At 42.0% G+C, this 25,669-nt stretch overlaps 1 protein-coding gene across 1 annotated transcript in view; it reads left to right on the forward strand.

Moving 5' to 3' along the window:
• The window catches only part of ephb2b (eph receptor B2b), a 279,294-nt gene that overhangs the window by 248,549 nt on the left and 5,076 nt on the right, over positions 1-25,669 (forward strand). The window contains exons 12-15 of the mRNA XM_036559359.1: positions 6,366-6,581; positions 6,774-6,923; positions 19,339-19,532; positions 22,827-22,982. Coding sequence (XP_036415252.1) covers positions 6,366-6,581; positions 6,774-6,923; positions 19,339-19,532; positions 22,827-22,982 — 716 coding nt within the window. The remainder of the gene's footprint in view (positions 1-6,365; positions 6,582-6,773; positions 6,924-19,338; positions 19,533-22,826; positions 22,983-25,669) is intronic.

A 25,669-nucleotide genomic window follows, 5' to 3' on the forward strand; every position in this document is an offset into this window, starting at 1 on the left:
GAGGAAAAGTGATTTATTTTTCTCATTAGTATAGCTTTGCCTCTGATCTATCATGAGTGAAAACTTATTTTATCCTTGACACGCAGCTTTAAGGGGTGTCAGGAAGTGTAATTATCAGAAACAAGAAACCGCGGCGATTATGGGCCGCAAATGAGGCGAAGTAAGTGGCCCAACATACGCAAAACTGTTCAAACTGAATTTGTCCAGTTTAGCATAGTGCTGGTCGATACTGGTAAGATTCAATACCGTGATATTTTCCAAATATGTGACAGTATCATGGTGTGCAGTGATATTTGAGTTAATAGCGTTAATGGAGTCATGCTTCCTGAGAGCTGCTACTTTACGTTAAAGAATCCATTTCAGGTCCTACATTTTTCTTGGATTTTTTTTACTACTTATGTGTGTGTGTGTGGTTTCATGTGCCAAAAACAGTCATTATTAATTCCTACATAACCATTTTTCAACCTCTCTTTATCATTTAGCAGTAGCTGTTTTTACGTACTGTGCCTTAAAGGCTGATATATGTAAATCAAATCAAATCACAAATCAAATCACGTTTATTGTCACATCACACTTACACAGCTGCGAAGTGCTTAAAAAAATATATAAGAAAAGAATATATATATATATATATATATATATATATATATATATATATATATGTATACACACACACACACACATTAGACTCTAAATATATACACATGTACACAATATACATAGTAGTATACCCCAGTGTTGCACCGTTCCAATATACAGTTTTTGTACAGTAATGTAGTTATGAAATAAAAGCTATGATATTTACAGTTGTACACTTTTTCATATATGCAATATGTGTGTCTGAGGTAGATATATGAGATGCAGGTACACAGGGGATAAAATACTGATATAACTGATATACAGATATTTCAGATTACAAGATATGGATAGAAGGTGTACAAGATGTCTGTATGTGCAGGTATAGGTTGGCTAGAGATCAAAGTGAGTCTGTTTGAGGTGTGGAATGAGCTCTGTTCTGATTGGCTGCCCTACATTTTACCTCATACAAAAAGCACTGGGTGGAGCTAAACAGCTGCAGGCTGAGAAGGTTGACATAAGTAAATGAGATGGTTCTTGTGACATTGCAGAAACAGTGAATTAAGAGCAGGTTGTTTTTGCAGCATAGTTTCCACATATAGACTGTATGTACTGGGGTTGGGGGGGTGACTGGCATGCTTAAGGAATGAGGGGAACGGTGTGGACCCTTTAAAAGAATGTCTTACAGACCTAACATAGCATGATGTCATGTTTTTTTATTTATTTATTTTTAAGACTAGGAGAACTAACAGGAGGGACCTTGGAGGTAGCAGAAAAATAGAAAAACTACAAATACATTGGCATAGATATTTAAGGGCTCACCGGCAACAGATATTACTTTCGACATCAGTGCATTTCTTTATCGCTGATAGGGAGGTTCCCATTGATTGCGCAATGTATTCACATAATGCATGATGGATATTGTAGTGACGGAACATGGATGGAGAAAAATGCAAAAAGGATCATAAATTCTATCAAAATACGGCTGAGGATTGCAGTGCTGTGCTGCAGAATATTACATTACACAACAAATAACATAGGCTAGTTTTAGGCTGGAAGGCCCTTTTAGGTAAATTTAGATGGATTTTTACTTTCTTGTATGTTTCTACATGATAATATTAATCTTCAGAAATTAATCTGCTTTCCTCTTAGTTAGATTTAAGCCATTAAGTCATCAACTTAACTTTTTTTTTATTTCTTGATGTTTCTTTGTGGACAGTATCTGCTTAGCAATTGGACACTTGCCACTTTGGAGCTTTAGCATTTTATTTAGTGTATGAAAAAGAGAAGATTGGAGCCTAACTCATGTGACACAGATATACTGGTATAGACGGTTTATCACCCAGCGCTTAGCCAGGCTCAGATGCAGTTTCCCCACAGTGAGCGGTGATGTTATCATAGCTGGCTCACTGAGTTCATGTTGGGACATGCGACATATGCACTCCAACACCAGGACTGCCTCCACATGCCCTGCCACGCCGTATTGAAACTGGCATGCGTAATTGTGCGATGCCTGGTAATGAATGACGGATATGGGTGTGAAGGGTGACTTTGTTCTGGGAAGTGGAGGCTGTTTAATTGCATCTGCGATGTTAAGCTGAGCTTTCTTTGGAACTGTTCAGAAAGCCTTTGTAGCTGCATGTGTTAAAGTCCAGGAAGTATCATTTGTCAATTTGTCAGTGGATTTTGTTTCTTTAAGCTGTATTCAAATGATGCATTGAAACATACTTGATTCAGATGTTTACCACATGAATTTACCACTCCATTCAGTCCCATATGAATCAACACTATAGCCAAATGTGCATATATATTCATATTTATCATATTTGGGTACTTCTGATCAAATGATATTTGTTTCTCTCTCTCTCTCTCTCTCTCTCTCTCTCTCTCACTATATATATATATATATATATATATATACATATATATATATATATATATATATATATCCCTCTTTTTAACCCCATTAACCACATTCTTAACTTTGAATATAGGTTAATGGAACAATATTCTCTTGTTCCATTCATCCTGAAATTTTAACCCTTGTGTGTTGTTGATGTTGTTGCATTATTATTTTTTTTGATCAATATAGCCATAACAATTTATATAAAATTACCTGGTTTAAAATACCACTGTCCAGCGTAGAGTTCTCCTTTAGCAGCTGTAGCCAGTCAGCAGCCTGTCCATTTTGTCCACTCTTACACACACACACAGACACACACACACACTAACAGCAGGCCATGTAGGAGGAGAACAGAGTGAAGGACACAGCACCTCCACACTTTTACTCCCCGCAGGTTCACCCAACACCACATGTGTAATATAAATGTGTGGGGGGTGAACAGAGTGAAGACCCTGAAAATGGGTTATTTGATATGTTCTTCACTGAAAATGAGCAAAGGACAAGAATCTGAGGTTGAAATATTAATAAATCACATCATTTTGTGTTTGGTAAACACTGAAAATGGGTCCCACAGACCTGAACACCACACAAGGGTTAAGATATTGTAGGTGGCATTTTCAAATTCTGTAATAAAAATCTTTGGGGAACCAAAAGAAGTTCTTCTGTGCCACTCTAAAGAACCCTTTTTGCCACCTTTTAAGACTGTAATATGTTTTTTAGAAATCTTCACATTTCAATGAAGAAAATTGATTAAAAATGGAAATTATTGGTGCAACTTCTTTTCGGGTCGCACTGATAAAGGAACTGTGGTCCATTGTCGATGTCCACTATTTTTCATGTACATTTCTGCCGATGCTGGTAGATAAACATTTATGAAATATAGAAAATAGGATTAAATCCACCACATCCAACATCAGGTAATAAAACTGTTTAAACAAATAAAACTGTTTAAACAAATTCAGCTTTCAGCTTTCTTGTAATTATTACTTTTTCCGACAACCATCCCACAACCCCCAAAAATACCTTGTATTTCTAAAAATATAGTGTACATGTTAAACCCCACCCCTGAATTTGCACCAGTGGGCTTTACTCAGAAATAACTTCACATCTAACATGCACATCTTTTTATCAGTGTTTGAACAGAAGCAAGACTCTCTGCGTCTCTGAGTCGACAGTCTCTCCGATTATTTTGGCTTTCTGAGAGGAAAGTACAAGTAAATAAAGCATTCCTGTTTGCTGACGTGACATTCATGCAGACAAAGTCTAAACATTTGCAATTTACCGCAGAATATCTCACAGATCTGGCTCACCACTGTAAGAGACGTGTGTTCTGTTTTGTGTGATTACACCGTATGGCTGTTGTGCAGTTCTGACACCTCGGCGAACGCTTTCAAAACAAGCATTGTGGCGCATGACACTCGCTGACAGCATCGTAGCTGGAATGCGAGAGGCTGACAGGTTTACAGTGGAGCGCAAAGGCAGAGACGGGGCAGAGGCCGCCTCCGTCGAGGGAAACTGTCTGAGACTTCTCTTTCTGTGCTTACTAAGGGAAGATTAGAAGAAGTTATTTTAGAAAACCTAAGAGAGAGAGAGAGATAGAGAGAGAAAGAGCAGGCTGCCAAAAAATTATAACCAGGATGAGTGATGGAATATGAAATTCAAATGTAAACCCGACTTCCAGGCAGATTTGAGAAAGTGTCAGCCTCATTCTTAGGTGAAAGACGCCCGAATCCGCATCGAGATATGGCTGCTGATAAGCTTTTGAATGGAATAATGCATGTATAATCAAGGCAGGAATGTTTACCTTGCTCCGGCTGTGGATCCAAATTACTTTGGGCTACGAGTCCCTCCAATTAAGCTATAGGCAAACATTGCAGGGAGATTAGAGCGCCGGCTCGTGTTTGTGAGGGATTTGAGCCTCATAAATAATTCATAGCACTTAATTGCTGGGATGAGGATGAGGAGAAGTTAGAAGACGGCAAGGACGTGAGGAGGAGCTCAGGTTGCTTAATGAGGGAGAAGGGTTCGAGTGAGATGCAGCATAATGCGAGGAAGGACACAACATAGCAAGCTGGACACATCAGGTGGGCAGCAAACATATTAAACCTTTGTTTTCAAACAGGAATAAATCTGCCGATTTTTCAAAAATAAAGATGTAAACAAAGTCAATCAGAGTGGTTTGGTGTGAAACAATCCGTTCTAGAGAAAATTACAGAGTCAGAATTGTTCACAGTGGCTTTGATAGGAACCAGACGTCTGAAGAGTTCAATGTCACTAAAAGCTACTTTGCAGAAACTGGTTACAAACATGCTGCCTGATGTCTGCGAGCGTTTTTTACCACAGTTTTGAGATAAACCTTTGGTCTATACTTACTATACTACCGAGTCTATGCTACATTTGACACGTGTGTGTCTGTCCACACCGGGCCGGCTGCTTTGGTCTCCTGTGGCCAATGCTTGAGGGGCTGGCGGTGCTTTATGGCCGTGGCTGCGGTGGGCCTGCAGATGGAAGCAGCTGGAGCCACAGCTGGGGTAAAGCAGCAGGAGCTCCTCATGTGCTGGACTTTATGGTGGTCATGGAGAGCAGCTGCAGGATTTAGCAGGGCTCAGCGCCGGACAGCCAGTGTCTGCTTTGACCCAGTGCTGCATAAAACCCAGACCCATTTCTGTCTTTTTGTCTCACTCCCTTCTTCACTACCTCATAATTAGCAGACTGAAGGTTTGCCACAAGGGGGCGTTTGGTGCATCATAAGAGTGGAGCTTTGCATCAGTGACACTGTGAGCTGTTATTAATATGTGACTTAAATATGGCATTTTTGCCATTAATTTAGTGCACAGATTTTAGTGCAAATGTTTATGCATAATTTCTATATATATATATATATATATATATATATATATATATATATATATATATATACATAAAAAGAGGTGGAGGAGTTTAAGCATCTCAAGTCTTGTTCACAAGTGATGGGAAGAGGGATGGCAAGGTTGACCGCAGACTGGGACAGGCGGCAACAGTAATGTGGTCACTGTACCGGACTGTAGTGGTAAAGAGGGACCTGAGCCAGAAGGCAAAGCTCTCTGTTGACCAGTCAGTCTACATCCCCACCCTCACCTGTGGTCATAAGTTTTGGATAATGGCCGAAGCAATGAAATCATGGACACAAGCCGCGGACATGAGCTTTCTTCACAGGGTGGTGGCTACACTCTACTGACAGGGTGAAAAGCTCCAGGAGCTCAGAGTAGAGCTGCTACTCCTCCACATTGAGAGGAACCAGTTGAGGTGGTTCAGGCCTCTGATCTGGATGCCCCCATAGACGCCTCCCGGTGGGTTTACCAGGCACGGCCTACTGGGATCAGAGCCTGAGGTTGTCCTAAGACCCACTAGAGGTGATATATCTCCAGGTTGGCCTGGGAGCAGCTCGGGGTCCCCCAGAATGAGCTGGAGGAAGTCGTGGGGAACAGGGTCGTCTGGGATTCTCTGCTCTCCCAGCTGCTACTGCAACCCTATCTGGATTAAGCCGTTTAAGATGACGAATTAATACAAAATATGCTGTAACTTTTGCACAGACCATATTGAAAATGTGCGTGTGTTCTCTCTGTAGAGGACACAGAATGTCAATTTACCAAACTTTTGCATACGACCGTACATCTGAGCACATCTTAATCTCATTTGCAATGTGATATTGACCTGTCATAATAAAAATGTAAATAATATTTGAAAATGTATTAGTACCATTTGTGATGTAAATAAATTTTATTTAGATTTTTATGTTATTGCAATGAAAATAAAGTTCTTTAAAAACCCCAAAGCCCCCGTTAAGTAACTACTTATGAACCACTCAAACTGATTTTCACTTGATGATTTTATTCATATTTTACAGCAAAACGATGGACAGTTCACAGTGATCCAGCTGGTGGGCATGCTGCGTGGAATCGCCTCGGGAATGAAGTACCTTGCTGACATGAACTACGTTCATCGTGACCTCGCGGCCCGGAACATTCTGGTCAACAGTAACCTGGTGTGTAAGGTGTCTGACTTTGGGCTTTCGCGCTTCCTGGAGGATGACACGTCTGACCCCACCTACACCAGTGCTCTGGTATGAGAATGATTATTTATACAACTAAATGATACTCAAGCACCAAACGTTGTATTTGTGCAGAGCTCTTTATGGCAGGCATGATCACAAAGCAGCTTCAGTAATATTGAGGTGTGATCTCTGTAATTGTAGGAACTGTTGGCAGGTAGAATATCAGCTTCTTCTTTCTGAATCTTTGATTCTGTGCTGTAGGGAGGGAAGATCCCCATTCGATGGACCGCTCCAGAGGCCATTCAGTACAGGAAATTCACCTCCGCAAGCGACGTGTGGAGCTACGGCATCGTCATGTGGGAGGTGATGTCCTATGGAGAGAGGCCGTATTGGGACATGACCAATCAAGATGTATGTACCTTTTATTTTTAATATCCTCTTAATATCCTCACAACAAATGTTCACCTTAAATAGCAAGGAAATGTGGGCGGTTCTTTGCTCTCGTAACTAGCAGCTATTCATCACTAGAAGGTTTAAGAACTTTGCAGACATTTGTAGAATGTTGGATTCTACAAGCTATTAATTTAAAATGACATTCTGGCCTATAATCCATTTATCTGGCTCGGATTTCAAGGTGTGTTATACCTTAAGGTTTATTGTTTAGGAACTATATGGACTATAATGCAAATTGGGTAAGTTTTTCTTGGGTTATAGAATTGTAATAAAAGTTTATATTCCAACAAATATTGGCCATTAAAGGGGTTTATCCTTAGTAGTCCAGTTATAACGGCCATTTTGCTGCACTATTTGAAAATAACTCCATAGTCAGTTACATAATGAATTACATTTATATTCAATTTACATTCTGTTTGATCAGGTTCAGGTTTTGGCTTCTGATTTTTTTCCAGTTGTTTCAAAGCCTTGAAAAGTGACACAAATGGCCAAATGTGGCCAAAATGTAAAGCATAGTATGAACATAATTTCTCCAGTTATTTCACTGATCTAACGAATGAATCTAACTCATTTAAAATGTTTGTTTTAATGGTAGTGATGACAGCAACATCTAAGGGTTAACTTGGCCTTTATTTGTGCTCTTCAGGCTTAAAATGCATTCATTTGGATCACAGTATTCATTCGGTAGCTCACGCTTGTCCTGCTGTAGCTGCTCATGCCAGAGACAGTTGGTGGTTCTCTCAGTGTGATGCTCTGGCTGTGGGCGAGTGATGGATGAGGGCAGCTCTACGGTTTGGAATCAGAGGGGAGGTAAACAGCAGCAGCAGTGCATCATAAATCTGCCTGCGGGATGCCTCGCGCCATGTGGGCCTGAGCCCCAGAGCCTCCAGTAGAGCTGAATCAGTCTCTGCAGTACTGGACATATCAAGCACCTTTTTAAAACCATAGCAATATCCTGAATCATTCCCGTTCAGACTCTGTGTGATCGCTGTGGTCTGGTCGTGGACTGTAGCCTATATAGACTGATGTGGACAGCTGTTTTGTATGGCTCAAAGGACATCCTTAGTCTTTGAAGTTGTCCATGAATGGTCTTGCAGATGGTGTACACTTATGCTCAAATTTTTCCCATCTTTTCAAAATGTTTCTAAATGTGAACCTGCCAGTCACTCACCCACTCCCTCACTCATGTTTAGGAGGCTAAGTACTGTCCAAAAGGGGGCAGTATAAGTATCATTTGATGCTACATAATAGTGGTGCTTCATATCAGTGACACTATATTTTATGGTCAGTCACTGAGCATCTTTTTGTACAAAAACAGGAAAAAAGTAAGAGCTGAAATTTAGGCTACTACCTGGTGAATAATACCAAATCCCCTGCATTTTATCCCCTTCTTGTTGTTAGCACACATTAGCACTCAAATCTGCCAGGAATCTAAACATCGTCATTGAGTTTCAAGATGAGTTTTTAACAACAGTTTGAAAATAAAGCTGTCAAATTATTACTTCAGCCACGGTCACACTAGATATTTATGATACTGGCATGACAAAGACTGGACCAGAAGATTGGTGACGAGAAAATCCACCAATCCGGTTGAGATGGCAAGGTGGCAACCTTGGCAACTTTTTGTGCAAAATAGTAAAAACACAGCTGAACAATACACAAACCTATGTCTATATTGTTTTCTAATACCAGCCCTGTGAACCCAGGAAAAAAAGGTGCAAAATGTTGCAGCACATTTGATTTTCTACAGTAACTGCTGCACCATTTAATTCAAATAAGAAGCCAACTTCAAATATCATTTGTCTTGTACATATGTCCCATATTTTCATACCTCTGTCAATCAGACGCTGCCAGAATTTGGAACATATTACAGTCATTTACTCTTCAGCACCAGGTGGTCCACGCCTTGCTTCTCACACAGGGTGTTGAGTGTGGCGTCGTCTGATGCAGCTGACCAAGTCACGCGGCATTTTATGCAGTACAAAAAGAAGCAGTTCCTTTATGTCCACTGCCTTGGAAACAAAGTGGACTACTTCAGTTGCAACAGAGTAGAGAGCAGGAGGTGATTGAAGGTCTGCTGCATTTTCATTTTCATATGAAATGTAACTGAAACATCTATGACAGCCTTACAGCCAAACAAGCTAACATAAGCATAGTTTGTGCATCACATTGTGTGTGTCCCAATTCAGAGGCTGCATCCTTCGAAGGCCGCGTAGACCCACGAAGGCTGAACCGAAATTAGACGATCTGCTCTACGGCCGATCCTGTTTGTATCACAGCACCTGTTCCCGCCCTTAACGCTGTGTCACAAAACGCCGCTCCTGTCAGGTTCTTTTTAAGAGCCAAAACTTTGATTTTTTAAATTTTTTTATTATTAGAGCTGAAGATGCTTCTCTCTGTCTGCTCTTGGCTCCTTAAAACAAAACAAAACATTAGCTTCAGACCACATTGGCTTTTTTTTAAAAAATTGCTATTTGACTCAGTTTTAACCCAATTCTTACATTTAAAGTGTCTCCTCTGCTGCCGTTCGCTCCTCTGCTGACGCCACCATGTTCTCGAATCCTCGCCGACACACAGTGAACCTCGTTGATCCACCTGTCGGATTCTTTGTTGCCATGGAGAAGAAGGACACATTTCTCGGCTGCGTATGAATCAGCCTTCGAAATGGGACATAGTCGCACCGCTGTGACCCAACCAACCTTTCAAATGCAGCCCCTGAAGGACGCAGCCCGTGTATTGGGACACAATCTGCACTTATTCGTGGCATACCAATATAATGGTATTGACAAAACTCACACCTGAGGAAACTGAAAGAACTGGTACAGTACCTATCCACATTGGATCTTCCTACACATAGGAAACGAAACTATACAAAACAAATTTTGCCCATAAATTTTCACCAACAAAATCAAAAACTACTCAGAAAACTTTAAAGGAAGGCTAACTTTTGACGAGCAGTGTAAGTCAGTAGCGTTGTGCCTAAAAGACTGAATATGTTTTCTCTCACCACTTCATTGGGAAGTGAATGAAGCACTAAAACCCAGGTTTCATTTAAACTCCCCACACAGTTACATGTGAGTAAGAAACTTATTTCACATGCTCGGCACGTTGCCATGCTAACTGTTCCTGCCCTTGACTGCAGCTTCCATTTGCAGCATCCCTCCGGGTGGCTGAGGCGAAAGCAAATTATGGGCCCAGATAATGAAAATAGTTTCAAATTGAAAGAGTGAACGCTAATGTGCTAAGAGAGAGCACAGATCGCGGCGGTTATCTTATTAGCGGCTCCAGATAGCGTTCTTTGGCCCCCATTGGGCCACGGGTGTGAGGCCGCTGGATGAGATTAATCAGGCTTTGAATAGAGCTCCATAATGTCCGCTATAATGAGCTGGAGAGCAGCGGGTCTCACTCGGGTCCTGTAACCTTCTCATCGGCGTGGCTTTGCTGTGGCTTCGTCTATTATGCAGTAGGGTATGCGCAGAGATGATACCACCGTCAGCACTGTTCAAACAGAGGCTTGGGAAACCACAGCATCCGCTTCCTGGATTTAACCTTATCTTATCTAATGTGTTGTCTGTGACACGACCAGAGTCTTTGTCATTGTCTTCATTAACTCTTTGAAATCTTCCTCGGAGTAGATGGTGTAGTAGCAGGTTCACATTGTTCATAGTAAAATGGATCAGCATGTGAAGTTAGAACTGCTGAGTGGTACCACGTTTCATATCACTGTGTAAAAGAAGCCCCACGCTGCCTTTATTGTTAGATACACTGTGATAGTATAATAATCCAGAATACATTTCATATCACTATGGTAATGCTTATAATTGATTTGTTTCATCTGAGTTGCAGTAAAAGGCCAGTGAGGTGGGAAGTTTATGCTAATTATGTTATCTTGGTCACGCTTTATTTGGATGGTCCCCTATAGATGCTCTACGGCTACTTAAATCATTAACAAACTTTCTGGTGATCCTCAGTTGATTATCAACAACATTACATTTAGGATTAGAGTTAGGAGTAGATGTAGGTTTTTGCTTTGAGGTTAAGGTGAGGGTTAGGTTTAGGGTTTAGGGATAGATTTAATAAACTCTTTCACACTGAACTTCAAGTTCAATTGAACGTAATGGGTTTTTAGTTGAGTGTTTTTTGAAAGGCAGACTGAGCATCTATAGTGAACCATCTAAGTTACATTCAACATCAAGTTCAGTGGCATTCAGTGACTATTTAGTTGAATGTTACTTAAATATATACTGAACATTTACAAAGAATCTACAGTGGACCATCCAAATAACATGCTTCTTAAAAATGCAAAATCAAAAGTACCAATCTATTAATTTTCATTTTTTACATAGCAATATAAATGGGACAACTGTGTTAATAAACCACGTTATTAAAGAAGAAGAGTCGTCCAAGTTGGTTGCAAGTTGGATCCTTGGCGAGCCCTCCTTCTGCCCCTATCTCTCATGCTGAGTGTTGAAGGCTGTTAGCTGATGTAACAGAATTGGCATTAGTGTTCTCCTGCAGGCGTGTTGTGCTGTCCAATGATGTTGCAGTATTGGTCCTTCGAAAAACTGCTTTGGCACGTCACATGGAAGCCTGTGATAGCCTTCACCTTCCCAGCTTGGTAGCATTGTGAGATAGAAACTGGCCTGGTTAGCATGTGAGAATCAGCCACGACTAAATTGAGCAGAAAAGTAGATAAAAATACATTTTTAAAAATATTTCTTTTAAAACCTTCAGTTGAAATGTGATCGATAGTGGTTCCTTTATGGCATTAGTCCAAATAACCCTTTAACTGCATTGGTAAGAGCTGATGCTGGCTGGAAACACAGTGCTAACGGAGATGATGCTACCATCAACACCATTCAGAAGCTTGGAAAACCGCAGCATCCGTCTCCCATATTTACAGAGTGGAGCAGTTAACACGGAGGACAAGACAAATCTAAACACAGAGTGACAGCGGGAATTTCCTGTTACAACTTGCAGCATATCTTCCAAACATAGAGTTTAGTTAGTGTTGTGCTTTACCGAGCGGGTGTTAATCATGTTTGGCCTGACAGTAATTACATGCCTGGATATGAGTAAGAGCTGTGAATGGAAGCAGGCTGTGGCCCTGTGTGTGCGCTGCTGAGTGTGAGGAGGTTGTTCTAAACCTAAATCAACACTCTGAGCATCCTCATTTTCTGATTAGATAAAAAAATCATCTTGTTTTCAGTGCTGTCCTACACAGTCCTGCAGTTTAGATGGCTTGCGTAATTTTAAACAGCACTGTATGTCCAGAGGTTTGTAGACACCAGCTCATTTCTGTATTTCCTCTGAAGTCAAAAGTATTAATAAGAAGTTGGTTCTTCCTTTGCTGCAGTAACAGTCTCAACTCTTCTGTACGACGGCGTTTTAGGGCCACTGTTAAGAAAAAAAAACAGTGACGACTTCATTCAAAATATTTCGAGAACAAAGTCATAATATTTGGAGGATAAAGCGGTCTAACTGTAGGGGGGCTGCCATAACGCGCTGGGGTCTCGGTTGCTGTACTGGTGCCGGAGCTCCACTCACTCCTGTCTCTCTGGATCATTTTGATCATCATTCTCACTGTCTGTGAAACTTCATGCCCGCTTTGAATGGGGGGAGATGGAGCCCCGATAGCCGTGTAGACGACCCTGCCTGAGATTCTCCTTCAACAACACAGACAGACAGTTTCCTCCGAGTCCGTCTGGCTCTTTATTATAAATAAACACAGTTTACTGCACATCCAGTTCTTATACTAATAACAGGCTGGTGCTGATGTGCAGGAGAGACAGGGAGGCTGAGTGTTTCTTTATGGGTGAATCGATATGAAAGTAGAACTCCACCAACTCACCGCCCCTCATTTAACACGAGGAGGGGCTGACTTCCCTTTGCAAAGCCTTTACCCACAATATTGCAACCTTTCCTGATATTAATGCCACTTTAATGTCGGAATTCTACGACTTTTTTTTTTTAATATTACAACTTTATTCTCGAAGTCTAGTATTTTTATTTTTATTTTTATTTTAATTAACAGTGGCCCTAAAACGCCATCGTACTTCTGAGAAGACTTTTTTACCAAATGTTGGAACATTGCTGTGAGGACTTGACTGCATTAAGCCACAAGAGCATTAGTGAGGTCAGCTACTGAGGTTGGATGATTAGTTCTGGATCACAAACATCATTCCAACTCCAATCTCAAAAAATGCGGTTCCACTGCTCCACAGCCCAATGCTGGTGAGCTTTAAACCCCTCTAACTAATGCTTGCCATTGGACATGGTGAGCTTAGGCTCATGTCCGGCTGCACCAAATCATCCCGTTCTATTGGCAGTGCTTTTCTATGGAGACAAAACAAGCTGCACGTCAGCAGTTAAAGAAGCTAAATTCAATAATTAGACGGGGGGTCAACAAACTTTTGGACATACAGAATACCTAATGGTACCTGATAGATAACTTGTGTGTGTTTGTGTGTGTATTTAGCTCTTTATGAGGACTGAATGTTCCTGAATGATGAACGTTTTTATCATTGTGAGGACAGAAAAATGCTTGAAAGATTTCTTTCATATAAAGAGGTTGAGATCAGATGCAGCACAGTATTCTTGATCTATATTAATACAGAAATCAATGAAAATAACCCACAAAGGTAGGAATACACATTTGTGTGTGTAGCTGAAAATAGTTGTGTGTCTGTGTGTGATGATAAATGGCCTCCCTGGGTCTCCTTCAGACAGAGATAATGATCACAGTGTGTTTATGAAGCGAACAGATCAATCCTCAGCCTCCTGCAGTGCTGCCTGGCCACCAGTGTTCTGCTAGTGCTGCAACTCAGATAATACACTAAAACACATACCGTCAGCGACCACCTTTCATTTATTTAATATCCTGTCAAAATGGCCTGTAAGTACAAGTTATTCAGGAAAAAAGTGAAAACAAGTATTTAACAGAAAATTAAAAGTTTTTAGTATTTAATGTATCCACGCTTTGCCTTTATCAGTTTACATTCTTTTCATTAAGCCTGTTCTCAGTTTTTCAAAGAAATCTGCAGAGATATTTTTCCACACCTAAAACTCAGTCTCAGTTTGCATTTTCTGCTTCTCCAGATCCAAATAAAGCCAAACACATTCAGTGATTTTGAGATCTTGTAACGTTTGAGGCATGGAGGCGGGATGCAAATGCGAGTTTTTATTGAAATGAGAGTCCATAATGAAATGAAAACAAAACAAAACCAAACTACAAGCACGACAAGCTAACAAGAGACAAGGTTACATCCACAATGCAAGACGAAGACTGAACAAACACAGGGGTATAAATACACTGAGGGAAAATAAGAAACACCTGGGACTAATGAGGGGCGGAGCACAGACAGGTGGAACAGATAACAAGGGGGCAGGACCAGGGAGGAGACACAGAACAACAACAAAAGCACATGGTAAAAGAAAACAAAAGGCACATGGCTACAACAGAAGTGAAGAAACAGACACTCAGAGGGACAAAGGGAGAATCCGTGACAGAACCCCCCTCCTAACGCGCAGCTCCCGAGGCGCGAAAAACAAAGGCCATCCAAAGTGGGAGCCGGTTAGGAGGAGGGACTGGGTAGGAGACAGGATAGTAGACCGGACAGGAGACGAGACTGAAGACAAAGTGGAGAGAGAACAGGAGACTGGAGCGGAGATACTGGATACAAGAGAGAAGTCTGGACAGTGGAACAGACAGGAGACTGGACAGCGGGCTGAGCATGGGATTGGACAGGAGATGAGACAAAGGATGAGACACATGAGACAGCAGGAGGCAGGACACGAGACAAGACAGGAGATGATACTGAAGACAAAAGTGGAGAGAGAACAGGAGATGGACTTAACATAGACATGGGGACAGGAACAGACATGGTAACTGGGACAGGGACAGAAAGATGGACAGGAACAGACATGGTAACTGGGACAGGGACAGAAAGATGGACAGGAACAGACATGGTAACTGGGACAGGGACAGAAAGATGGACAGGAACAGACATGGTAACTGGGACAGGGACAGAAAGATGGACAGGAACAGACATGGTAACTGGGACAGGGACAGAAAGATGGACAGGAACAGACATGGTAACTGGGACAGGGACAGAAAGATGGACAGGAACAGACATGGTAACTGGGACAGGGACAGAAAGATGGACAGGAACAGGTACAATAAGACCAAACACAGAAACAGGAACACTGATTGAGACGGGTACAGATATATACATGGTTACAGGGACAAAAACAAAACTATGGACTAGAGACTTGGGGGAAAACACAGAATTAAGTTCATGCAGGCGAAGGAACTGGGTGGCAGACTGAGCAGGGAACTGGAAAGTCGGCACTGAAGCAGGACACTGGAAGGCCGTCACTGGACGCTGAAAGATTGGCATAGGAGGGGGTCGCTGGGAGGTTGGCGGCGGAGCATAATGCTGAGAGGCCGGCACCGAACCAGGACAGGAAATGAGAAAAGGAGTGGCCCAGGGTGCAGGAGCAGAAACTGTGGCATCCCGGGGTGCAGGAGCAGCCCAGGGAGCAGGAACTGGGACTGGTGACGCTGAGGCCATGGGCAGGTCTGGGGATGTAGAGGCTACCAGCAGGTCAGGGAACTCGGAAGCAACGTCCTCGGCAGCAGGCTGGGCCGCAGCGACGTCCTCGGAGGCAGGCGGGCCTGCTGCGACGTCCTCGGCGGCAGGCTGGGCCGCAGCGACGTCCTCGGAGGCAGGCGGGCCTGCTGCGACGTCCTCGGCGGCAGGCTGGGCCGCAGCGACGTCCTCGGAGGCAGGCTGGGCCGCTGCGACGTCCTCGGCGGCAGGCTGGGACGCTGCGACGTCCTCGGCGGCAGGCTGGGACGCTGCGACGTCCTCGGCGGCAGGCTGGGACGCTGCGACGTCCTCGGCGGCAGGCTGGGACGCTGCGACGTCCTCGGAGGCAGGCTGGGACGCTGCGACGTCCTCGGAGGCAGGCGGCCCTGCAGCGACGTCCTCGGAGGCAGGCTGGGCCGCAGCGACGTCCTCGGCGGCAGGCTGGGACGCTGCGACGTCCTCGGAGGCAGGCTGGGACGCTGCGACGTCCTCGGAGGCAGGCTGGGACGCTGCGACGTCCTCGGAGGCAGGCGGCCCTGCAGCGACGTCCTCGGAGGCAGGCGGCCCTGCAGCGACGTCCTCGGAGGCAGGCGGCCCTGCAGCGACGTCCTCGGAGGCAGGCGGCCCTGCTGCGACGTCCTCGGAAGCAGGCGGCCCTGCTGCGACGTCCATGGCTGAGGCTGGCGGGCCTGCTGCGACGTCCATGGCTGAGGCTGGCGGGCCTGCTGTGACGTCCATGGCTGAGGCTTTCTCCTTACTAGGGAGCAACAGCTGAAGCTGACAGAGCAGATGGTAGCTCTCCTGAAGTCTGACCTCATTTTCCTTGATAAGGTCCTGCAAACTCGCTGCTTCCCTGTGTGGTCTTGCATTCTGTAACGTTTGAGGCATGGAGGCGGGATGCAAATGCGAGTTTTTATTGAAATGAGAGTCCATAATGAAAACAAAACAAAACAAAACAAAACCAAACTACAAGCACGACAAGCTAACAAGAGACAAGGTTACATCCACAATGCAAGACGAAGACTGAACAAACACAGGGGTATAAATACACTGAGGGAAAATAAGAAACACCTGGGACTAATGAGGGGCGGAGCACAGACAGGTGGAACAGATAACAAGGGGGCAGGACCAGGGAGGAGACACAGAACAACAACAAAAGCACATGGTAAAAGAAAACAAAAGGCACATGGCTACAACAGAAGTGAAGAAACAGACACTCAGAGGGACAAAGGGAGAATCCGTGACAGATCTGGACTATGGGGTGGTCAGTCCGTTGTTCTGAGAACACCAGCAGCTTCTTTGACTTGCAGATTTTCTTCTCTCTTTATTTCTCTTTTTCATATTAATTTCTTCTTGATCAGCTACACATCCTTTCAGACCCATAGCGCTGAGTCGTCTTCTCACAGTGGAAGGATGGACAGAAACACCTGTGGATGTTTTCAGATCTGAAGCAGCTTGATTTTCTCCTCTCTCTCAGAGATGGAAGCTTTAAGTGCTTGTTTATCTGATGGGGCAGTTTTGGGGTCAACCAGGTCTTTCACAGTTGTTAAGAGTCACATTTTCTTTATATCTTTTAATAATGTTTTGAACACCAACTTTAGAAACTCGTGTTTTTTTCAGTTATGTTTCTTTGACTTTCCCCTTTAATACGTAAGTTATATCTAATCTTGTACTAAATGGTTGTGTTTTTTTAGATTTTTCCCCAATTTATTTCCAATTTAGTCGTCTCCAATTCCACCCGCTAGTTAGGACTCCCCCAATCACACAATACTACCAGCGCTAGAAGGGTGAAGGCAGCACAGGCTTCCTCCAAGTCCTGTGAAGCAGCACCGATTCTTTTCGAACTGCCGCTCACGCAACGTCATTGTACAGCTGAACGCGCTCGGAGGAAAGCGCTAACCTCCAGATCTGTTACGTCAGCTAACAGACGCCTGCGCTGACCAGCATCACGTTAAGTGATGGGGGGAGAAGGAGGGGGCCATCCTGCCCACCCAGACAGCGAGGCCAATTGTGCTCTCTAGGACTCCCGGCCACGGACGGCTGTAGCATCACCAGGGATCGAACTCGGGATCTCCTGATGGCAGAGCTTAGACGATTGCGCCACTCGGGAACCCACTTAATGGCTGTTTTGACTGGAAATTAAATAAATGAAGGGTGGTCTCTGAATCTTGTTTAGTACTTTGCATACGGAAACCCCATACTAGTTACAAAAAGGCCTTGTGGGAAATAAGACAATATGCAATTGTTACTGTAATAAATTATGTGACAGTACACTTCTCTGGGCATATCATGGATCTGGATAGTGCTTGTAGAACGGTGAACAGCTGCATGATAAAAAAGACAAATTCAGACCATTTATAGAGAGTTTTAAACAAAGATTTCACCAGACTAAAGACAAAAATCCCCTAAAACAAAAGAAAATAACTGCATTACAGGCCTGCCAGAGCATCGCCAAAGTCTGCTGGTGTCTATGGGTTGCAGACTTCAGGCTGTCATTGATTCCGAAGAATCTGGAGCCAAATGCTAAACAAAGTATTACCACACTTGACCTGTTGCCCCCTAAAACACACATCAGGCGGCTAAAGTTGAGGACTGTTTAGCTGAACAGGATGGAAAGTTGTACCGTTGTTTGGGTGGATAGGACTTGATTTGTGTTGCACAAGATGTTTGGACAAGACACTTGGCTCACTGGCTTACTTAAGTACTTATGCTTACCGGAGTTTTGGTGAAACTATTAGCGGAATGTGAGGAGATGTCATTTCGGAGCTTTCTTCATAAAACAAGCATGAAAAATAAATAAACAAACAAACAAAGTGCTAAGGTTGTTGAAAGATCAGAAGGTTAGAGTGAAATGAATATAGGAAAAGCTTTGCTTCAGCTCACACACAAAGCCAAGAAGCAAAACCTGGCCAAGTGGTTGAGGATTAAAGCCAGTTTTTAAACACACTTACAATTTAAATGATATAGTATAAAATATAAATAGATGGTGATTTAGCAGAGCTGAAACATCTACATTTAGGCCATTTCCACCAAAACTGGGCTTTTCCACTGGCTCTGTGTTCTTTTATACTTAGCCCTGCCGCTTGCCATTAAACCGTCTCCTGCTGTTTGCTCCTCCTGTACAGTGTTGCATATATTTTGTCATCGTGTGAGCTATTTTGTTTTGACATATAACATCAGGCCTGTTATAAGAAATATGAACAGAGTTTGCAGAGAAATCTTCAACGTTGAGCAACTTCTTATTGCCATTTTACATTGCAGGAGTGCAGGGAGGGTCAAGAATTGTCCCATGCCTGGCACCTTATGTGTGTTTACATCTAATATCTAATATATAATAATGTTTTATATATATATATATATATATATATATATATATATATATATATATATATATATATATATATATAAAAAACATTTTTTTTTTATTATTATAACATAAACATTTGAACCTTTTGCTGGGTGAAAAAGGAAACTCCTGACCAGTCACATGACTTTGTTCTATTTGCATTATATTATCAGAAAAAACGTTTATCCACCTTAAATTTAAACTTTTATGAAAATCTTGAAAATTGAATTTGATTTTTGGCATTTCCATCAAGTCTCTGTTATTTAATATGTGAAATTAAACATAAAATATGTGGACAGAAACTTATCTACTTTTATGCTGATTAATGTGCATTGTCCCTGATAAATCAATGAATATCATATGAAAATGCACTTGGAAAATAAACAGTTTTGGTTTGATTCTAAAGACCTTTAAACCTCTGCGTCTCCCCCTGCAGGTGATAAATGCCATTGAGCAGGACTACAGGCTGCCCCCACCCATGGACTGCCCCAGCGCCCTGCACCAGCTCATGCTGGACTGTTGGCAGAAGGACCGCAACAACCGGCCCAAATTCAGCCAGATCGTCAACAACCTGGACAAGATGATCCGCAATCCCAACAGCCTGAAGGCCATGACCCCTCTCTCTTCAGGGTAGGGCCCCCAGCAGTCCTGGTACAGCACCAGTGAAGCTGTATGACTGGACGGTCAATGAATCTTAGAATTTGTCTGTGTCATGTTGGACTATATTTTTCCATTTCATTCAATATTGATAATTATATTATAATAAATGCCAGGCATTTCCTAATGCTCACTTTTAAGCCTGGACAGCATTTTGAAACCTGAAGAAAATAAAAGGCTTGGTCTTGTGGAATATACAAGCATAGCTAGCTATATGATACATAAAAGAATATCACAATAGCATGTTAACGTTGCTAACTGCCCCACTGGTTTTTGCTGTTGTGAGTGAATGACTAGACTTCTTCTCCCTTATAGTCAAGCACTTAAAAGGGACACTAGTCTACCAAAGTAGTCCTTACCTCTAATACTGGATTTAGAGACAGCAAATACCTCAAACATACATTGCTGATATTGTAATAGTATTACATTTTTAAAATGATCATAAAGCAGTAAGCCATGAAATATGATAAAATACACAAGTTTCCAGTAAAGAATTTGTTATTATTATTAATATCCGACATAAACAAGTATTCCGCCAAGAAATGTAGGTCCTTCAGAGTATGGTACCATTGCCAAGCAACCATGTACCACTGAATGAGGAGAACATTCGGTCGCCCATCGCTGTACACTGCACTCGTTTCATAAACTTCTCAACTTTTTCTCGTATAAGAATGAACATTTGATAACACAGCACTGTTTAATGCAAAACCTTCTGCTTTATAAGAACTTTTTGGTCACCAAATTACCACCGTGAGTCTTATTTAGCACCAATCCAGCATCACCCCTCTTCTCACTCTGAGTCTGAATCTCAAACGGCTCCCTGCTCCCTACAAAGTACATTACTTAGGAATTTAAATACTGATTCCTGCACTATAACAGAGCTAAATACAGCTAAGAAACAGTCATTTGGGACTCAGACTCATCCACACTCGATAAATGATGCACTATTTGGCTGTAGAGGCTAGAATTTCTAAACTTTCATAGCTAGAACACTATTTAGGGAGTACGGAGCCGTTTGGGATTCAGCCTGGGTTTGACGCGACTTCTGACTGAAACATGGACATTTGAGGCGTGTAAATCATTCAAGTGAGATTTTTAGACTTTTATTTTGCAGTTATACAGTTAATCACACTTTAAGTACTTTAATTCAAGTCTGTGATATTAACGATGGAGCATTAACATTAACAGCACAAGGGTCTTTTGTGCCGTGGCGCAGTGACATTGTTCAGTTGTTGTGAGGCAGACATAGGTGTGGTATATCGTGGATTTTACAACAGCTTCGAACGCGGCTCATCCAATCAGATTTTAGGACCGGAACTATCTGTTTTATTTTTTATCATTATAGCACTCAGGCCTAATGAAGCAGACCACAGGTATGGAAAAAACAGTTAAAGCGGTTCATTATGTGAGATGTGTGTACGGCCAACAGTAGCGAAGCAAAAGTAATTTGATTTGGGTATGAGGATCCATACTAGATATGAAAGAATGGAATATGATTCTAGCTATATTGTTCCAGTAAAGGGAAAACCCATATATGCCATATGATATGACTATAATAGTTTAAGAGGCCTCTGAAGATTTTTTTATTTATGTATTTTTTTTTCATTTTCTCAGACACATTTTTAGCCATTATACCTGGCTTTGTCTGAGTGTGTGGGTGTGGTGTTTTAGGTGTGTGTGTGTGTGTGTGTGTGGGTGTGGGCGTGTGTGTGGGTGTGGGCGTGTGTGTGTGTGTGGGCATGTGTGTGTGTGTGTGTGTGTGTGTGTGTGTGTGTGACAATTTTCGTGGCTAGTTTTTGTGCCAGCCATCTCCCAGCCCACTTCCATGCATCCTTCAAGGCATATTTGAAACCTAAATGGAATATGACCTCAACAGGAATATCTTTAAAACAGTTTCTGTAGAAAAATGTATTCCCATAATATTCGCAAGCACTGTGCTTTCACTTGCGATCGCATCAGTGCAGCTCATTCATGCCAAACCTGTCGGTCCGTTGTTTCTTTTGGCACCGAGCTGCTGTGTGTAAATAAATCCTGCTTGAGTTTGATAGACCGAGATGTTTTGTCCAAGGCTTGAGGCGCTCTTTGATTCCATACGGCTGCAGAAGTTTGAAACAAAAACACTCTGGGAAACACCTCTACTCTGGAATGCTTTGTGTGCATCCATATTCAGATCAGTTCAGTTTTAGATGCTCCTCTGGTTCTTATGTTTCTGTCTATGATACTTTTGAAAGCAATGGCCATCCTGAGGTGTATTGATTTTTAAGGTAATGTATATATTTTTTTTTTACACCATTCGTTACGAATGAACGTTACTATGTCCAGAAATAATGCTGGATGCACAAAAAAACCTTTTGCTTCCTACATGTCCAGCACTAGTTGACTGTAGTAGTAATTAAAATGCTTTTCGTGGGTGTTGTTCAATTTATTAGTGTTATTACTAACACAGGGCAAACACTAGGGCTGCATTATATGGACAAAAATATCATACTGTAGTTACATTACGACTGTAAAATATTTTATGATATATTACCTACACCTTTGAACCCTTATTGTAACATGCTTAAAGTTTGGCCTGTGTTATTTTTGATTAAAATGATTAATTTCCATAAAAAGAGTCAATGTACAGATATCTCCTTCCAGATTTACTGCGAGAAAGAGGGCGTTTCCCAGTATTAACATACTATAGTTCTTAATCATAATACACATAATACACTTGCAATAGCAGATCAAAAATTTGTTTTATTAATCAAAAATAGTCAGGGGAAACCTTTGGTCATTGTGAGCTTATCTGGTGGATTTTTGTAGGGATAGAGTAAAGGAGGCTGCCCCTTCAGATGAGCTAATGTGCAAATGCTAACACTAGAGTTAACAGTAGATAGTATCGACTTGTGGACTTTTACAAAGCATTTTACCTTTAAAATGATGCACCAACAGTAGTTGTTTCAGGACAGAACTAATATCATAGCTAATATCAGATCTTTGAGTCCTGAAACCTGGAATGATTAACCAAATCCTCGAGTGCCTGTGCACACGCCTAATCAAAACCCAAAATTTCATCTGGAAGGTTTGCGATTAGTCAAGATGCTCACAGTGTACACAGCTCATTTGCATATTGCAGCCTTCTGTGATATATGAATTGCAAAGGCCAGTATCACAATAACAATTAACAAATGATGTATTGTGCAACCCTCTGCCCACTACTTAACAAACACATCATGTTCAACCATTAGTGTACATGTTAATGTGTCCACTTTCTGTCCTGTGCAGTGTGCACTTGCCCTTGCTGGACCGCAGCGTGCCCGACTTCTCAAGCTTCAGCAATGTGGACGAGTGGCTGGACGCTATTAAGATGGGCCAGTACAAGGACAACTTCGCCAACGCTGACTTCACCAGCTTTGACCTGGTCTCACAGATGACCATGGAGTAAGTGCTGCTAAAAAGATAAAGGCAAAGGACTATTAGTACTCGTGTGAATGAAGTATATGCTCTTGAAATTAACCTGCAGGGAACTAAGGCTGTAGTTAAAAAGCACAGGGTTTAAAATGTACAGTGAAGTTGTGGTGCAATCAACAAGCTTGGTGATGATGAAATAGCTATTCTAATAAATATAATTATTTTCCAGCTAAATATTCTACAGTGGTATAATTCCACTCTGGAAATGATAACACAGAAAATCAAAGCCAAAGGAGTCAGTATGTGAACTTTGTCTGATTTCCGAAGCCCATTTCACACCAGACCACACGCAATATGCTCCTATATTAATCAGTCTAGCCTTTCACACCATCTGTGTGCAGAATGCCAGCAGTTTCTATGCAGAAACAGTAAAGAAATGCGCTGTCTATGCGATAATATACAATCTAGGCCAATAAACAAATCAAATCTAGCTTTAAGTCTTTGACAAGTTGACTGAAATGCCTTGAGTAGGTTAATGTGAACACACAGGTGTCTCCTCCTCTTCAGGTAGTGCTACATCACCTGGTGAAAAAGCCAGCAACGGTCAAGGCAGCTAGTCAAGATTTTATTGCTGATCTCTTTGTCATCTACACAAGTTTATATGAGTAATAAAAGATCAATACAGACGTTTATATTACCTGAAAATGCAACACAAACAGCAACAGCTCTTGCTTTGCGACGCGTGTCGCCTCCAGTGTGAAATAACAAGCGTCACGGAGTGGTTCTGGATTAACACGCGTGCTGCGTCGCGTCTGGTGTGAAATGGGCGTGAGTCATTATGACTGCTAACATTGTTAAACCAAGTCTCCCAACTACATGACTTTGAGACACTAATGCTACTTCACTGGTTTTAAAAGGTGAAGAAAATTCAACGACAAACTAACCACTGAAACATACAGTGATTCAAAAAGATTCATCTGATTTCAAAATGATTTATTTCACTTGTAAATCATTACAGATCAATGCAGTAAACTGTAAATGGTTTAAATGAGCATAAAGTTTATTATGTAATTGTACAAAGTCTCAGTATGAACCTCCTCCAGCTGTACAGACAACATCAACACCATAGTCAAACTCATCCCATACTGGATTGAGCATGTCGGGTGTCGCTGCACTCACGGCTCTTTCAGTGCGATTTCGGAGATCATCCAGTGTTGTTGGGAGTGGCACATAAACAGAATCATTAACATACCCCCACAAAAAAGTCACATGGTGTGAGATCTGGTGATTTTGGGGGCCAGAAGTGGAGTGCCAAATCGTGGGCTCCTTTACAGCCAATCCAGCAATGAGGGAGCCATCTTCTGGTGACAGTCAGAAACTCTATGACCCCCTCTTTCAATTGGATGGTGATTGGTTCCTAGGTGCCTCACGGTTGTACAAATATGGCATTTTGAAATCGGATTAATCTTTTTGAATATCACTTGTGAAACATTACTAGTAAACATTATTCATTTGGACAGAATATTCCAGTCTTCAAATCTGGACTTTGTATCCACTTCCCATTTTGTAGATTTTATAATCCAGCACTGGAAACTGGATTCAAGGTCCAGATTTAAAGATCCCTGGAATGTGTAATGAGCTATATTTCCACCCATTGTTTGCTGCAATTCATATATATGTGAGAGAGAAACACATTTGCATTTTTCCACACACACAGCGTGTAAATTGCGCATTTAGGATCGTATGCAAGGTTTGTGCATAAAATGCACACTTTTTTCCGGCAGAATGAGATCTATTTGCGCCTGAAACCTGGCACAAAAGGTTTAGAACATCTGGCCCAAAGAAAGAGAGAGAGGGAGAGAGAGAGAGGGAGAGCGAATGAAAGTCAGGATGAAGCTGTGTGTGGAGCAGGTCTGGAGAACATCCAGGCTTAAACCCCAAAGTCAGCACAACTCTTTGAATCTCCACATGACTTCATAAGTGCTGACTATTGTTCCTTTGTTAAGCTTTTTTCCCTGCAGTTTGAATATTTTTCCCGATGTGTAATGCTCTCGCTGCCATCTTTCAAGATGAGGCATAAATATATTACTGTGATTACAAACAGTAACAGCGGGGGTCTAATGTGGAATACCTCTCACTAATGATCAGGATCAAGAAGAACTTCGTTGTAATCCAAATAATATACAAACATGCAGTGGGATGGAGTGATGTTTCTCCAGGGCCTCAGTGCAAACAAGAAAGGCCGGGCAGTGTTTACAGAACCACCAGTGCAATTAACCTCTCCCTTCTCCACCCATGAATGTATTCTGTCGTGGCAACAGTTGCCAGGTTGGACAAGTTTTACAGAACGTTGGCAAAAATCACATTTAGCGTAATGAGAAATTGAAGCCCACTTTGTTTAGTTGCCACAAAATATTAATATATATATATAATAAAATCTAGTTTAAAATGTTATGCTACTGAGCAGAATATAGATGTCAATTATGGCAAATTCTTCTGACTGATAACCACACTTCATTAGTCAGTGATTAATTGTTATCTGACAATCCTAAAATCAAGGACAAACCTATCGAAATATCAGTTATAAACTGGACACTTCCGGTTCTAAGCTCTTGCTGAGCCACATTCACAGCAGTACAGTAGGCCTACCTAGTGAAACCACTGGGCTGCACCATCATGCGTACAATTCAAAAATGTTCAACTTTCCTCAACAAAAA

Source organism: Colossoma macropomum, unplaced genomic scaffold (assembly GCF_904425465.1).
Source record: "Colossoma macropomum unplaced genomic scaffold, Colossoma_macropomum, whole genome shotgun sequence".
In the NCBI taxonomy this organism is placed as follows: domain Eukaryota; kingdom Metazoa; phylum Chordata; class Actinopteri; order Characiformes; family Serrasalmidae; genus Colossoma; species Colossoma macropomum.